Consider the following 14,960-nt stretch of genomic DNA (forward strand, 5'->3'; position numbering starts at 1 on the left):
GACATTCTAATAGGCAGAACATTATAATGGCATATGTTGATAGTGACTGTCAAAAACCAGTTAGGACGGCAATATTTTGACATCTGTTTTATCTTATTTTTAGCTTTTTATTTTTTTCACAAATTTAAATTCAAAGAGAATTTTTTTTTTTGTTCACAAATTTAAATTCAAAGAGACAATTTTTACTCTTGTGAAAATATTTTTAGTAACATAACTGCATATTGTTAAAACAAAAACGAAACTTCAATGTATGGAAACTCATTGTGTTTGGATATGTCTGTTATGTGTTAAACAATAAAAGCATTTGAAAAACATAAACATTTCCATATCATTATGTTTAAAGAAACATAATACATCATTCTGCATACTGAGAAAAAAAAAGATATTTTATCTTTCTATTACAGTAATGGAAGAAATGTAAGTCTAAATAAACATATTTTGCACCAAAGTTTGATTTATAAAAATCAAATTGAAAATATCATAATTCTTTCTAATTTCAGTTAATATCTTTTTATGCAAACAATAAGAAAAGCCTGAGTATATCAAACAAATGATAAAATCATGTTTTTGTGCAACTACAAATCAAAAACAAATTATAGTTAAGACATTCCATTATCAATATATTTCAGGTTGTTCTAAAATTTGTTAGCGTAAACATCTTTCTGAGTATCTAGCAATACAATCGTCTTCACAAAGTGATATGGTGATACATTTGTAACAAGCAAATACGTGTACATGTATACTCCAGTGATAAAATTACATCTGGCTTAACAAAACAAAATATATATCAACAAATAACTAATCCAAGAAATATAGTTGTAACTGCTCAACATTTTGTAGCCTAGTAACAAAAGATAAAATGTACGAGTCTTGTGGGATCAAATACAAACTGTATTAAGAATTTTACATTCTCCTTGTAGCTATGAATATCTGTACCCATCATACTGGTATGGCTTGGACAGCTCCCATAAGTCACGTATTTTAGGAATCACAATTGTTATGAATCCATAACGAAAACATTTGTCGTTTTGTTCTATCCACCAGACAACAAACTCCCCTCACTCATATAATTTTGTTACAGAAATCAATCTAGTATTAAACTCCATCCTTCCATCACAATGAAAGTTTTTCACATCTGTAACACTATTCATTCTGTATTTTCCACACTTTGTGACGTTGATTACAAAAGATGAAAAATCTTTTTCTTTTTTTGTTCATTTTAGACATTACATTTTGTTCTCTCTTTCTCTAAATTGGGAACATTAACATTTGTTATCTTGTGTGGTTCCAGAAACTTGGTCCTTTCTTCATGAATATTCAGCGACATGAATATTCACATCTGTGTTCACACGCAGTAAAACATTTTGTCAGTCATTTATGCTGCATAAGTTAAAATTCCAGTGGCTTTACACTTACACACATGGTAAAGAATAAAGCAATACTGCGGTTACTTCCACCTGTCCGTTATTACTCCTCACAGGTCCGTTGAAAGTATAAGTTGTATTCGTAGAAATTATCGGAGGTTTGTACCTGATTACATAGGTTTCTAATTGTTCTCTGCAAAGAAAGAAAAACACAAGCTCCTGTTACTGAAAGACAAACTGTACAGACTTCCATTTTGCATTCATAACAATAAAAAAGATTTTTAATAATTTAACCCCAAAATAATAATAATAAAATAAATTAATGAATTTTTAGTCTCAACTGCTAGGTAACTTTTCATTAGTTTGCTTTCTGTTAATGAAACCATAAACATATGGCTTGTTTTCAATATAAAACATTATTTGTTAATAAAGTGACAAATTTCACCAATTCTGTAAGTATGTAAGCTCTGGACTCTTGCTTTACGAGTTTAAAAAGAAGTGAAGTGGTTGAATTTTTAAACGGTGAACAAATACTGGAACAATTAAAAACTGACATTCAAATACTAATAGGACAATAAGCAATGTATCATAGCACAACCATTGAAACCCTGAGATGACAAGATATGGAACAATGTGTATTAAGTTTGAAATGAGTACTTGTTTTTAAATCTTTTTAATAAGCATTCTGGGAGTACTTCTAAAAAAGTTCATTTGATTTCAACTTATTTTTGAATTATATCCAATTAAGGTTTAAGCACACTGTCCAGGGCACACACCTCAACTATCTGGGTGGTCTGTCCAGGATAGTGGGTTAGTTGTTAGTTGGTTAGTGGTTAGTGAGAGAGAAGCGGGTGTAGGGGGCCTTACACCTACCCACTGAATCGTTAAAACTCGCTTTGGGTGGGGGCCGGTACCTGGCTGCGAACCCTTTACCTACCAACCTGTAGTCCGATGGCTTAACCACTGTACCACCGAGGCCGGTTCTGCTAAAGCAATTCATGTCACTACTGGACCCTCCAAATTTTGCGTATCTCTTAAGTTAAAGGGCCAAGAGGTATATTGCTATGCATGTCAAACTTGTTCTGTAACAGTACATGATAAAGCTATACAAAACATTTCAGCTGAATATTTTGAAGCATTGCACAAAAAAATAGTCTGGAAAACAAATTTTCATATCTCCAAAGTTCAAGGGCTATAACTGTGAAAAATGGGTAAATTGCCATGAAGAAGTTTGTTTTGTTTAATGACACCACTAGAGCACATTGATTAATTAATCATACACTACTGGATGTCAAACATTTGGTAATTCTCACATGAAATTTCCATGAAAGTCAAACTTGACCTGTAACAGTACATGATAAAACTATACACAAACTTTCATCTAATATTGTAAGGCACTGCGAACAAATAGTCTTAAAAACTATATGCGATACAGACGGACAGCGAGAAGGATGGAGATGAAACCTATTGTCCCCCTCCAGTTGGACCGGTTGGGGACTTCAATAAATATTGGCAGAGACTGTCAGATAGAAAGACAGGTAGGAGAACTTACAGATGTTGTAATCCTGAATTTGTAGGATGTTTTGTAGTAAAGTCCGATATTCACACGGAACTCTGCCAGGTTCGTCTGGAAAGAAGAAATAATAAATTAAAATCTTTTTAAAGAAATCAACAAAATAGACTATATAATGTTCCAGTTTATATCATTAAATGTTAACAGAAATTAATTACACATTTTATGAATTTTTTTAACATAAAATGAATATGGAAATCCATATATATATATCATAAAGAGACAAATATTATGAATTTTTAAAAAAGAACAGCAATCTAAAAAAAATATAATCAGGCCAAAAATACTAAAACTTTAATTTTTTGTTTCATACATACAAAATAATATAATTGGCTTCTCACAATTGTTTTCAATAACAAAATAGTTTTATTAAAACACAAAATCGATCCAACTTTGAGATGAAGCTGATGTTGAAAAAAATGTCATGTTTTTAAATTTTTAGCATTTCATTTCAACTTATTTTCGTGCTTATATCCAATTAAGGTTCAAGCATGCTGTCCTGGGCACACACCTCAGCTATCTGGGCTGTCTGTCCAAGACAGAGGGTTAGTTGTTAGTTGGTTAGTGAGAAAGAAAAGGGTGTAATGACCTTACACCTACCCATTGAGTCGTTGAAACTCGCTCTAGGTTGGAGCCGGTACTGGGCTCCGAACCCTGTACCTACCAGCCTGTAGTCCGATGGCTTAACCATGACGCCACCGAGGCTGGTGGATTACAACTAATAGTGTGGGTAGAATAATAGAAATACATGGTGAAAAGGTTTCAGGTCAGCTCACTTTTCCCCCCAAATATCTCTATAATTTTTGTACAAATTTGAAGATTTGCTTCAGCACTAGGGGGACAGTTGCCCCCCCCCCCCCCCCCCCCGTAAGCTTATGAGAAGATTTGAGAGGGTTTTTCAACATGATTATGTCATAAAACCAATCGAAAATATTATTTGAAATAATTTTTAGATCCTTCTGTCCAGGACTGTAGGTTAGTTGTTAATTGTTAGTGGTCAGTGTGTTGTTCAAAATCACTGCTGGCCTCGACGTGTAGTCAACAAGTGAACGAAAAGAAGAAGAAAACATTAGTGGCTAGTAAGAGACAAGAGGGTGTAGTGACCGTACACCTACCCACTGAGTTGTTAAAACTTGCTCTGGGTGGGAGCCGGTACCGGGCTGCGAACCCTCTACCTACCAGCCTTATGTCCAATGGCTTAACCACGACACCACCGAGGCCGGTTGAGAGACTTTGAAAGTGGGAGTCAGTGTACATTATGGGCTAGTTACGAACCATAGGCGATGAACCTTTTTTCTAGGCACCATACTCAGTATTGTACATCACCACGGTGATCTGGCCCCGTGCTTATAAAGCTTAAAGTCTAGACTTTAATAAAGTCCAGACTTTAACGTCATGGCAACACCATTCAAATAGCATTACCTTAAAATCTGGACTTTTATTAAAGTCTAGACTTTAAGTTTTATAAACACGGGCCCTGGAGAGTAATTAGTTCAACTTCACCTAAGGTCTCACTACACAGATGTCATCTGCCATTGACATTCATGTTAAATTGCCCAACTTCAAAAGAAGATTGCCAACAGAACGGGTTCTCGTTGACACTAACAACATACACCATTGCGAACATACATTATATAAGCATTTATTTTCACTCCAAAACAGAGAACATTTCCATCTCAGTTTTTTTGCTATATGACCGCATCTGGCTGTAGTACCGGTCCAAACAGGTAGTTCATTAACCGATTCACTCCGGCTGTCTCTTGCGCTATACAGCCATGTCCCAAAATTACAATGCACAATATTACAAAATGACATGGGCAAAATACAGCTAGAAAGAAAGAAGTGTTTTATTTAACGACGCACTCAACACATTTTATTTACGGTTATATGGCGTCAGACATATGGTTAAGGACCACACATATTTTGAGAGGAAACCCGCTGTCGCCACTACATGGGCTACTCTTTTGATTAGCAGCAAGGGATCTTTTATTTGCGCTTCCCACAGGCAGGATAGCACAAACCATGGCCTTTGTTGAACCAGTTATGGATCACTGGTCGGTGCAAGTGGTTTACACCTACCCATTGAGCCTTGCGGAGCACTCACTCAGGGTTTGGAGTCGGTATATGGATAAAAATCCCATGCCTCGACTGGGATCCAAACCCAGTACCTACCAGCCTGTAGACTGATGGCCTGCCACGACGCCACCGAGGCCAGTCAAAATACAGCTAGAAGGCTTACCATTAAACATACATATTGTTTTAATTCTTCACCATCTCCTAGAAGTGAATATGTGAGCCATAACATATGTCACAATTAGGAACTATAGTAGATCGTGATGAATGAACTCTCACCCAGAAGTGAACTGTGTAGTGAGACCTATATTCACATATAACATCACCTACAATGGGGTCTTACCCACTGAGAAGGTGGGCTTGTGAAGGTGGGCTTGGTGTTGGGTTTGTTTAGGTTTAATAACAGTTACTTACCCACTGTGAAGGTGGGCTTGATGGTGGGTTTATTTAGGTTTAATAACAATAGTGACTTGCCCACAGTGAAGGTGGGCTTGGTGTTGTGTTTGTTGTTAGGTTTAATAACAATTGTGATTTACCGCCAGTGAAGGTGGGCTTGGTGTCGTGTTTGTTGTTAGGTTTAATAACAATGGTCACTTACCCACTGTGAAGGTGGGCTTGGTGTTGTGTTTGTTGTTAGGTTTAATAACAATAGTCACTTACCCACTGTGAAGGTGGGCTTGGTGTTGTGTTTGTTGTTAGGTTTAATAACAATGGTCACTTACCCACTGTGAAGGTGGGCTTGGTGTTGTGTTTGTGTTGTGGTCACTTACCCACTGTGAAGGTGGGCTTGGTGTTAGGTTAGGTTAATAACAATGGTCACTTACCCACTGTGAAGGTGGGCTTGGTGTTGTGTTTGTTGTTAGGTTTAATAACAATAGTCACTTACCCACTGTGAAGGTGGGCTTGGTGTTGTGTTTGTTGTTAGGTTTAATAACAATGGTCACTTACCCACTGTGAAGGTGGGCTTGGTGTTGTGTTTGTTGTTAGGTCTAATAACAATGGTCACTTACCCACTGTGAAGGTGGGCTTGGTGTTGAGTTTGTTGTTAGGTCTAATAACAATGGTCACTTACCCACTGTGAAGGTGGGCTTGGTGTTGTGTTTGTTGTTAGGTTTAATAACAATGGTCACTTACCCACTGTGATGGTGGGCTTGGTGTTGGGTTTTCAATGGTTTCAGGCAGACACTGTCGGCTGAAGGGATGAAATCCACAAAATGTCACTCTCGCACGCACCGGTAAACTGAAACAAATGTAACAGTCAGTATTATTCATAACAAATACTAATTTTACTGTTAGTGACATAGCTTATTTGTGTTCCTTTAAAAAGAAACCTGTAATAGAACAATGTAAAGTACTTATACTGCTTAGAGTGACAGACTCTGGTTTTCAAACCCCACCACATAATGTTTTACATTTTGTGACACTTGAAAACAGACATTACTTATATTTCTTTGTTTTGAAATTAAGTTTCCACACATCCGCAGAGTTTATTATTATCTTGGTGTTTGTAATGCCATAAATTGTATTTTTAAAATTTTATTCTACATACATACATGTACCTCTGAGAAGTAATAGTTATGAAGACAAGCTTAGTCTATTTTTAAAGGTTATTTTCCCATTTAAATGTTACAGACTATTGTTTTGCTCTATTGTAACTAAATCCAGATGTCTTATGGGATTGTTGATTACCTAAATGTAGTGTCTATTTTCACTGATTTAAACTAGGGTGAAAAACAACTAATTCATGCAAGAAACTGAATTTTAGACAGAAATACCAGTGTCATATGAGGGCCAAAAAAACCCCCCCCCCCCCCCCCCCTCCAAAAAAAACAACAATTAATGTCCTATAGCAGGACTTATAGAATTAACTCCACTAGCCATGGGATCAGAGATTTTAATAATTTATTAGCCACAATTGAAAATCCACTAGCGCTACTTTAAGTTAATACAATTTTACTAAAGGTAATCATCGGATATGTGACCTAGAGAGAGAGATAAACATTAAAAACACTAACATTGGGGGTGGTGGTGGGGGCAAGATATTTACATTTACCAAATGGACTTAGATGCAGCATTTAACTACTTTTTTTTACTAGCCGTCGGGCATGGCAATAGTAGTTATTTACTGGCCCAACATTGAATATCACTAGCCATGGGAGTGGGGCTACCATAATCTAGAAGCCCTGCCTATATGCAGTTTTATCAACCAGTACTCACGTGAACTGCACAGTAACCAGATCAGAATAGCCAAAGTATGGGCTTAGTTCAGCAAAGTAAGACTTGTTTAATAGACCACTACTCACCTGAACTGCAGTGTGACTGGATCAGAATAGCCAAAGTATGGGCTTAGTTTAGCAAAGTAAGACTTGTTGTGTGATAGACAGTCTTCCAAACAGTAGGCAGGCCCAAATGTAAAATTCACTTCTTTGACCATGATGCTAGTCTCCAACGTCACTAAATAAAAAAATAAAAAATAAAATAAAAATAAAAATGCAATAATGGTGATTCAGCTTAATCTGTCATGTTAAAACTCGTATAAAAACATATCAAGTTTTAAATTATAACCAATTCTGATAACATATTATGAAAATGAATTATCATCAAATATTATTTTTATTACAGATTCTGAAGTAACAGCATAGTGTGGAAACAGCCAAGGTACGGAAGGAAGGGAATGTTTTATTTAATGATGCACTCAACACATTTTATTTTAGGTTATATGGCATCAGACATATGGTTAAGGACCCCACAGATATTGAGAGAGGAAACCCTCTGTCACCACTTCATGGGCTATTCTTTTCGATTAGCAGCAAGGGATCTTTTATATGCACCATCTCACAAACAGGATAGTACATACCGCAGCCTTTGATATACCAGTTGTGGAGCACTGGCTGGAACGAGTAATAGCCCACTGACGGGAATCGATCCTAGATCGATCGCACATGAGGCGAGCGCTGTACCACTGAGCTTTACATTGGAATTTTTATTTGTAAAAAATGTTAATACAATTGGTATGGGTTTAAAACTTAATACACATAATATATTTTGATATAAGTTTAAATGTAACCCATGCTATTGATAGACAATTATAGATGGAGTGTGATGGTCTTACATCGGGCTCTGTGTTTAAGTAACAAATTTGTGAAATTCATCTCGGTGTGCAATATTTAGCACAATGTGTGTACAGTCACTGACTGGACCTGAGTGCAAGAAGATCCTTGCGAAGTGTGGTATAGGGTAAATTCAAAGGAGTTTGGCAGTGCAGATCAAATGAGGAGAAATGGTCAGAACGATCAAAATCTGTTATATGCTAAATCATTAGATCCTCATGATGCAAACCCCTGCGCGTGCTGTAACCTCACCGTGGTGCAGGGGTGTAACATTCTCTTTGAGAATGGCCAATACAGCACAAATTGAAATTTTGAGTAAAAGTCAGTATCTATCTGTGATATTTGTATTTTTGCACAGTTCGTTACACTGTGTTTTATATGACACTTGAATTTTTATATTGATGTTGATCATCACATTGTTTTTCCATTACCACAGTTTGAAATCCAATAGCCGATTTATTTTTTGTGCTGGGGTATCATTAGACATTCATTCATTCATTTGTTCGTGATGCAAACCAGAATGAATGAATGAACGAATGAATGAATGAATGGATGTTTAACGACACCCCAGCACAAAAATACACATCGGCTATTGGGTGTCAAAAAAGGTAAGGGACGCAAACAAACTATAGCACACAATATACTGCATACAACATGATTAGAAGTGAAAACTAAAGCTCACCTTGTCTCTTTGTTCGGTAATGAACGACGTTGTAAGAGTTGTAGCCACTGTTGTCATTGCTGTTGATGATGTTGTAGCTGCCGTCAATGATGTTGTATCCATTGTTGATGACCTGTGGGTCGGAGCCTTCCTGTGTTGGGATGTCCACCACCACGGTATTCAGCTGAGGTCTCTTCGTGGTCTGTTAAACAGACAGGTCAAGCATGAAAAATTCATTAACTGAAGTTTGTTTTGTTTAATGACACTACTAGAGCACATTGATTTATTAATCATCGGCTATTGGATGTCAAACATTTGGTAATTTTGACATATAGTGTTAGAGAGGAAACCTGCTACATTTTTCCATTAGTAGCAAGGGATCTTTTATATGCATCATCATCCCTGCATAGATAAAGTTTGTTTTGTTTAACAACACCACTAGAGCACACCGATTGATTAATCATTGATTATTGGATGTCAAAGATTTGGTAATTCTGACATATAGTCTTAGAGAGGAAACCTGCTACATTTCCATTAGCAATAAGGGATATTTTATATGCACAGACAGAATAGTACATACCACAGCCTTTGATATACCAGTAATGGCGCACTGGTTAGAACAAGAAATATCCCAATGGGCCCACTGATGGGGATCGATCCTAGATCGGACGCACACCAGGCAAGTGCTTTACCACTGGGCTACTTCCCACCTAATTCATGAACTAATACAGTCAACACTTGTGTTAATCAGCCAGTAAGGTATAGGACATACCACACAGCTTTCAATATACCAGTCAACACTTGTGTTAATCAGCCAGTAAGGTATAGGACATACCACGCAGCTTTCAATATACCAGTCAACACTTGTGTTAATCAGCCAGTAAGGTATAGGACATACCACGCAGCTTTCAATATACCAGTCAACACTTGTGTTAATCAGCCAGTAAGGTATAGGACATACCACGCAGCTTTCAATATACCAGTCAACACTTGTGTTAATCAGCCAGTAAGGTATAGGACATACCACGCAGCTTTCAATATACCAGTCAACACTTGTGTTAATCAGCCAGTAAGGTATAGGACATACCACGCAGCTTTCAATATACCAGTCAACACTTGTGTTAATCAGCCAGTAAGGTATAGGACATACCACGCAGCTTTCAATATACCAGTTGGGAAGCACTGAATAGACTTGAAAGTGAGGGATCAATAATTCAACCAGTGGACATATGGATGTAGGCCCCTTTCTTTAACCTCTACTTTTCAAGAGAAACAAACAAACAAACAACAAACTTACCGCACTAGACACTAAATTTGAATCAATTGCATTTCTTTGTCCTACAATAGAGAAGCATCAATATATTAAAATTGGCAAGTATATATATTTCCAGGTGGTTGATTACAATGTTCAGAAAACTATATATGTAGTGATCGCATTAGGTTGTAAGTGTCAACAGCATAAATGATCACACTTCAAACATGATAGAACTAAATCATTTTGAGGAAGGTATGGGAGGGATGTCTTTCTGCAAATCAGCTATAAACCTGATAGCATTTTCACTGTGGTATATCCAACAGATTTACTGTACCGGCAAAAGTTAAAAGTTTCTTTTGTTTAATGACTCCACTAGAGCACATTGATTTATTAATCATCGGCTACTGGATGTCAACATTTGGTCATTTTAACATAGTCTTACAGAGGAAGCTCATTACATTCTTCAATTAGTAGCAAGGGATATTTTATATGCAACATCCCACAGACAAGATAGCACATACCACAGCCTTTGATATACCAGTTGTGATGTATTGACTGGAACGAAAAATAACCCTGTGAGGGCAAATGCCACAAGCTTCATACTTGTTACACTGTCTTTGGAATTTTTGAAAAGTCTTTTCATTTTACAATACATGTATTTGTAGTAACAACTCGTAGCGGTGATTTGAATCATATCATGTAGGAAAAATATCATATTATAAGATTCTGTAACATCTCACACAATGCTTGCCAGTTTAAACATTTTGCTGATTTTTTTTTTAGCACATCCATATTTACATTGAAATAAAGAAAATACGAATGTACAAAACTTACTGTATTAAGTAATAATAATTATTACTTAATACAGTAAGTTTTATTACTTAATACAGTAAGTTTTGTACATTCGTATTTTCTTTATTTCAATGTAAATATGGATGTGCTAAAAAAAAATTCAGCATTTTGAGCAATATCAGGTTTTATGGAATAATGAAATAAAGAAAATAAGAATGTACAAAACGTACTGATTGTATTATGTAATAACAATTCAATTACTGATAACATTTTGAGCAATATGAGATTTTATGGACCCAAGAAGTTCAACCATTTTGAAGGGACAAAGGGACAGAACTCTTCAATGTGATTTGATCTGCTGAGAGTTTGCTGTATGTACTTGGGAATGGAACATGTTCTAATCACTATGATGTCTCATGACTCACAGTACTTAAAAGTGCATACGCTTTCACGATTTGAGTCTACCACTATGAAAATCTTAATGTCAGACTATAGGGGCCTAATTCAGCAAATATTTGTAATTTTGTGATCTTGCGGTGCAATGTAAAAAGCCTAGCAAAGAGGATGCGATGTTGCTTAAAAGAACTGTGTGAATTAGGCCCCAGCCCTTTATCGGGTTAAGATGAATGGACATACAGTTAAACTTTTTATTATTCGTAACTCATGGTACTCAGTCTTTTTGACGACAGACCTTTTGCCATTATAACTCAATGCCTAACCCTGACTGTCAGCTATATGTCTGTCATCAAATGGTTTAACCTCTGTTACACATTTCTGGAAGGACCCATCTTAATTACGGTTATATGGCATAGAACATATGGTTCAGGACCACACAGACATTGAAAAAGGAAACTTGCTGCCGCCACATAATGGGCTACTCTTTCTGATCAGCAGCAAGGGATCTTTTATATATAACAAGAGAGTACATATATTTTTTTATTATTATTATTTTTTTTATTTTTTTTAAATATTTTTTTTCCCCAGTCCATTCTGACCATGTCAAGGTTGGGGAGCCTTGAATTCATGGCCTTACATCAAAGTAATATAATTTATATACAAGTACATATATCTAATTTGTGGTATAATAATGTTATAGTCATATATAACAATTTGATACATAAATGCATTTGTAATGTTTCTGTATTAATTAAAGATTGGTAAAAAACAAAACAAATTGCTATGACGCATATAATGGAAAGGACTGGGAAATATAGGACAGAGTACACATACCACAGCCTTTGTTACACCAGTTGTGGAACACTGGCTTGAACAAGAAATAGCCCACTGGGCCCATCGATGGGGATTGATCCTAGATCGACTGTGCATCAGGCGTGCGCTTTACCACAGGGCTATGTTACACCCTATAACATATTTCTATGAACGTGCTCTCACCCACTGAGTAACACATTTCTATTAACTACATGTTCTCACCCACGCCGAAAGACATTTCTATGAATTATGTGTTCTCACCCCGTAACACATTTCTATGAACGTGCTCTCACCCACTGAGTAACACATTTCTATTAACTACATGTTCTCACCCACGCCGAAAGACATTTCTATGAATTATGTGTTCTCACCCCGTAACACATTTCTATGAACTACATGTTCTCACCAGGATATGTATGGATGTCTGGTTGATCTTCAGATGGAACCTGGCAACACTGAACCTCACAACGCCCTGAGCAGCGCGGGAAAGCAGGAACTTTTGGTGAAGCAATCCTCACACCTTTTGTTGTCAGGGCAGAAGTCAGGGTAGGCAGAGCTGCAAACACAAAGGGCTTGGTTATTTAAGGACGGTCTGTTATTACTTTTATGTTCAATGAAGTATATATATATATAAAAATCATTTGTAAACTGTTCACACTTAAGTTTGCAAATGATTTTTTAAAATTTATATCCAGAACAACAAAAAACAGGATTGTCTTTATTTCTTTTGAACATAACTGGAATTGATAGATGATTGTTACAGCTAATTTGATAACACATTTGACCATTTTATCATCAAACGAAAATGCAAAATATTGAAATATGAATCGAAGTTCACTTCCAAAAACAATTGTGGACAAATGAAACACAGTGATTTGGAATAATGGATGTAAATACTGCAAAAATCTGGCGACAAATGTGCATAAGTAAATGCTACTCTGTACATTTTTTGTGTAATTATAAACAACATTTACTGCTGTATAAGATCATAAAATTTAGAAAAAACTATGAAACAGCTATAGGATTGCAAACGAATCACTACACATTTTTACATGGATTACAACTTATTTCAACTTATTTTTGTGCTTATATCCAACCAAGGTTCAAGCACGCTGTCCTGGGCACACACCTCAGCTATCTGGGCTGTGTGTCCAGGACAGAGGGTTAGTTATTAGTTGGTTAGTGGTTAGTGAGAAAGAAAAGGGTGTAATGGCCGTACACCTACCCATTGAGTCGTTGAAACTCGCTCTGGGTTGGAGACGGTACTGGGCTCCGATCCCTGTACCTACCAACCTGTAGTCTGATGGCTTAACCATGACGCCACCGAGGCTGGTGGATTACAACTAATAGTGTGGGTAGAATAATAGAAATACATGGTGAAAAGGTTTCAGGCCAGCTCACTTTTTCCCCCCGAATATCTCTATCATTTTTGTACAAATTTGAAGATTTGCTTCAGCACTAGGGGGACAGTTGCCCCACCCCCCATGCCCTGAAAGCTTATGAGAAGATTTGAGAGGGTTTTTCAACATGATTATGTCATGAAACCAATCGAAAATATTATTTGAGATAATTTTTAGATCCTTCACAAAACCATTAGCATTATACTGAACTAGGTCCTAGTCTTTGATATCATACCTGTTGACGACTTTTCTTGTCCTGGTAATGTCACAGGTGGCTTTGGAGTGGAGCCACGCCCACTTGTTGAATTAGTTCCTGGAGTCGTATCATTCAGTCTAAGAGAAAAAAATTGAGATTCTAATATTAGTCTGTAAAAATAATTAAACATATAACTTATTTTATGATGACTGACTTAACACACACTAATACCCTGAGGTAGACCTCAACATTACATGTACTAAAAATGAATTAATGCTGACTCATTTGCATACATTTCACTAATCTCATAATTTTATTTAGTTACGTATGATTTTTTAAAAAGCCACTTACTAAAAAACCCCAAGTATTTTGAGAGTAACGCTAAAGCAATACATGTCCCCTACCTGACCCAACAATTTTTTGTATCTCTTAAATTCAAGAGCCAAACCTCTGTGAAAAGTGGGTAAATCTCCATGAAAGTTAAACTTGATCAACAACAGTACATGATAAAGATATATACAGAATTTTACCTCAGTATCTTTAGACATTGCAAAACAAAAATCTGGAATTGTTTTTTTCATATCTCCTAAGTTCAAGGGCCATAACTCTGTCAAAAATTGGTAAATCGTCATGAACGTCAAACCCGATCTGTACATGATAAAGCTATACAATTTTTTTTAGCTCAATATCTCTAGGCATTCTAAAAAGAAACATCCATAAAACTATATGTGGGACAGACGGACGAACAGACAGACAGACAGTAGGACAGGTTTAAAACCTATAGTCCACTCTGGTTGGACCGGTAGGGAACTAATAATGAATATGTTACATAAAGTTTAAACATTAAGAGGAAAAACAATTAATCCATAAACTAAACAGACCTGTGCAGTACATAAAATTAAGATGCTGTAGCCATATAAAAATGTCTTTATACATGTATACGTAGACATGTTCAAATTTACTGTTACAATTAAGACCATCTAGCCATGTTTATTTGGCTATATATTGTCTTAATTTTAATAGTAAATATGAAAATATATAAAGAAATTTTATTTGGCTATATCATCTTAATCTTATATACTGCCTAATTTCTTTATATATACTACTCAAAAGAATTTAAGGGTCAGACGATATTTTCAACATTATTTTCTGAATGTCAATTATATTAGCTAGACCATAATGTCACGCATGGTATTGTTCCATTTTGACGAAAGTGGGTCTAAGCAACCCATAAATGAATTAAAATCCACTGTCATTGACACTGTCGACTAGTTCTAATGGCGAAAACATGCTTACATTTGCACGTAAATTAGGGCGAAAGCGAAAG

The 14,960-nt window shown here is 36.1% G+C and overlaps 1 protein-coding gene across 4 annotated transcripts in view; it reads right to left on the minus strand.

Annotated features, from left to right (window-relative positions):
• Window positions 1–281: 281 nt before the first annotated feature.
• The window catches only part of LOC121381911 (myelin regulatory factor-like), a 128,818-nt gene continuing 114,139 nt past the window's right edge, over window positions 282–14,960 (minus strand). For all 4 annotated transcript variants that reach the window (XM_041511324.1, XM_041511323.1, XM_041511325.1 and 1 more), the window contains 8 exons: window positions 13,673–13,770; window positions 12,444–12,593; window positions 10,079–10,119; window positions 8,803–8,983; window positions 7,314–7,464; window positions 6,145–6,250; window positions 2,917–2,991; window positions 282–1,557 (listed from right to left, as the gene is read on the minus strand). In XM_041511324.1, coding sequence (XP_041367258.1) covers window positions 1,468–1,557; window positions 2,917–2,991; window positions 6,145–6,250; window positions 7,314–7,464; window positions 8,803–8,983; window positions 10,079–10,119; window positions 12,444–12,593; window positions 13,673–13,770 — 892 coding nt within the window. In that variant the 3' untranslated portion in view covers window positions 282–1,467. The remainder of the gene's footprint in view (window positions 1,558–2,916; window positions 2,992–6,144; window positions 6,251–7,313; window positions 7,465–8,802; window positions 8,984–10,078; window positions 10,120–12,443; window positions 12,594–13,672; window positions 13,771–14,960) is intronic.

The sequence above is a fragment of the Gigantopelta aegis genome, chromosome 9, assembly GCF_016097555.1.
Source record: "Gigantopelta aegis isolate Gae_Host chromosome 9, Gae_host_genome, whole genome shotgun sequence".
Taxonomy (NCBI): domain Eukaryota; kingdom Metazoa; phylum Mollusca; class Gastropoda; order Neomphalida; family Peltospiridae; genus Gigantopelta; species Gigantopelta aegis.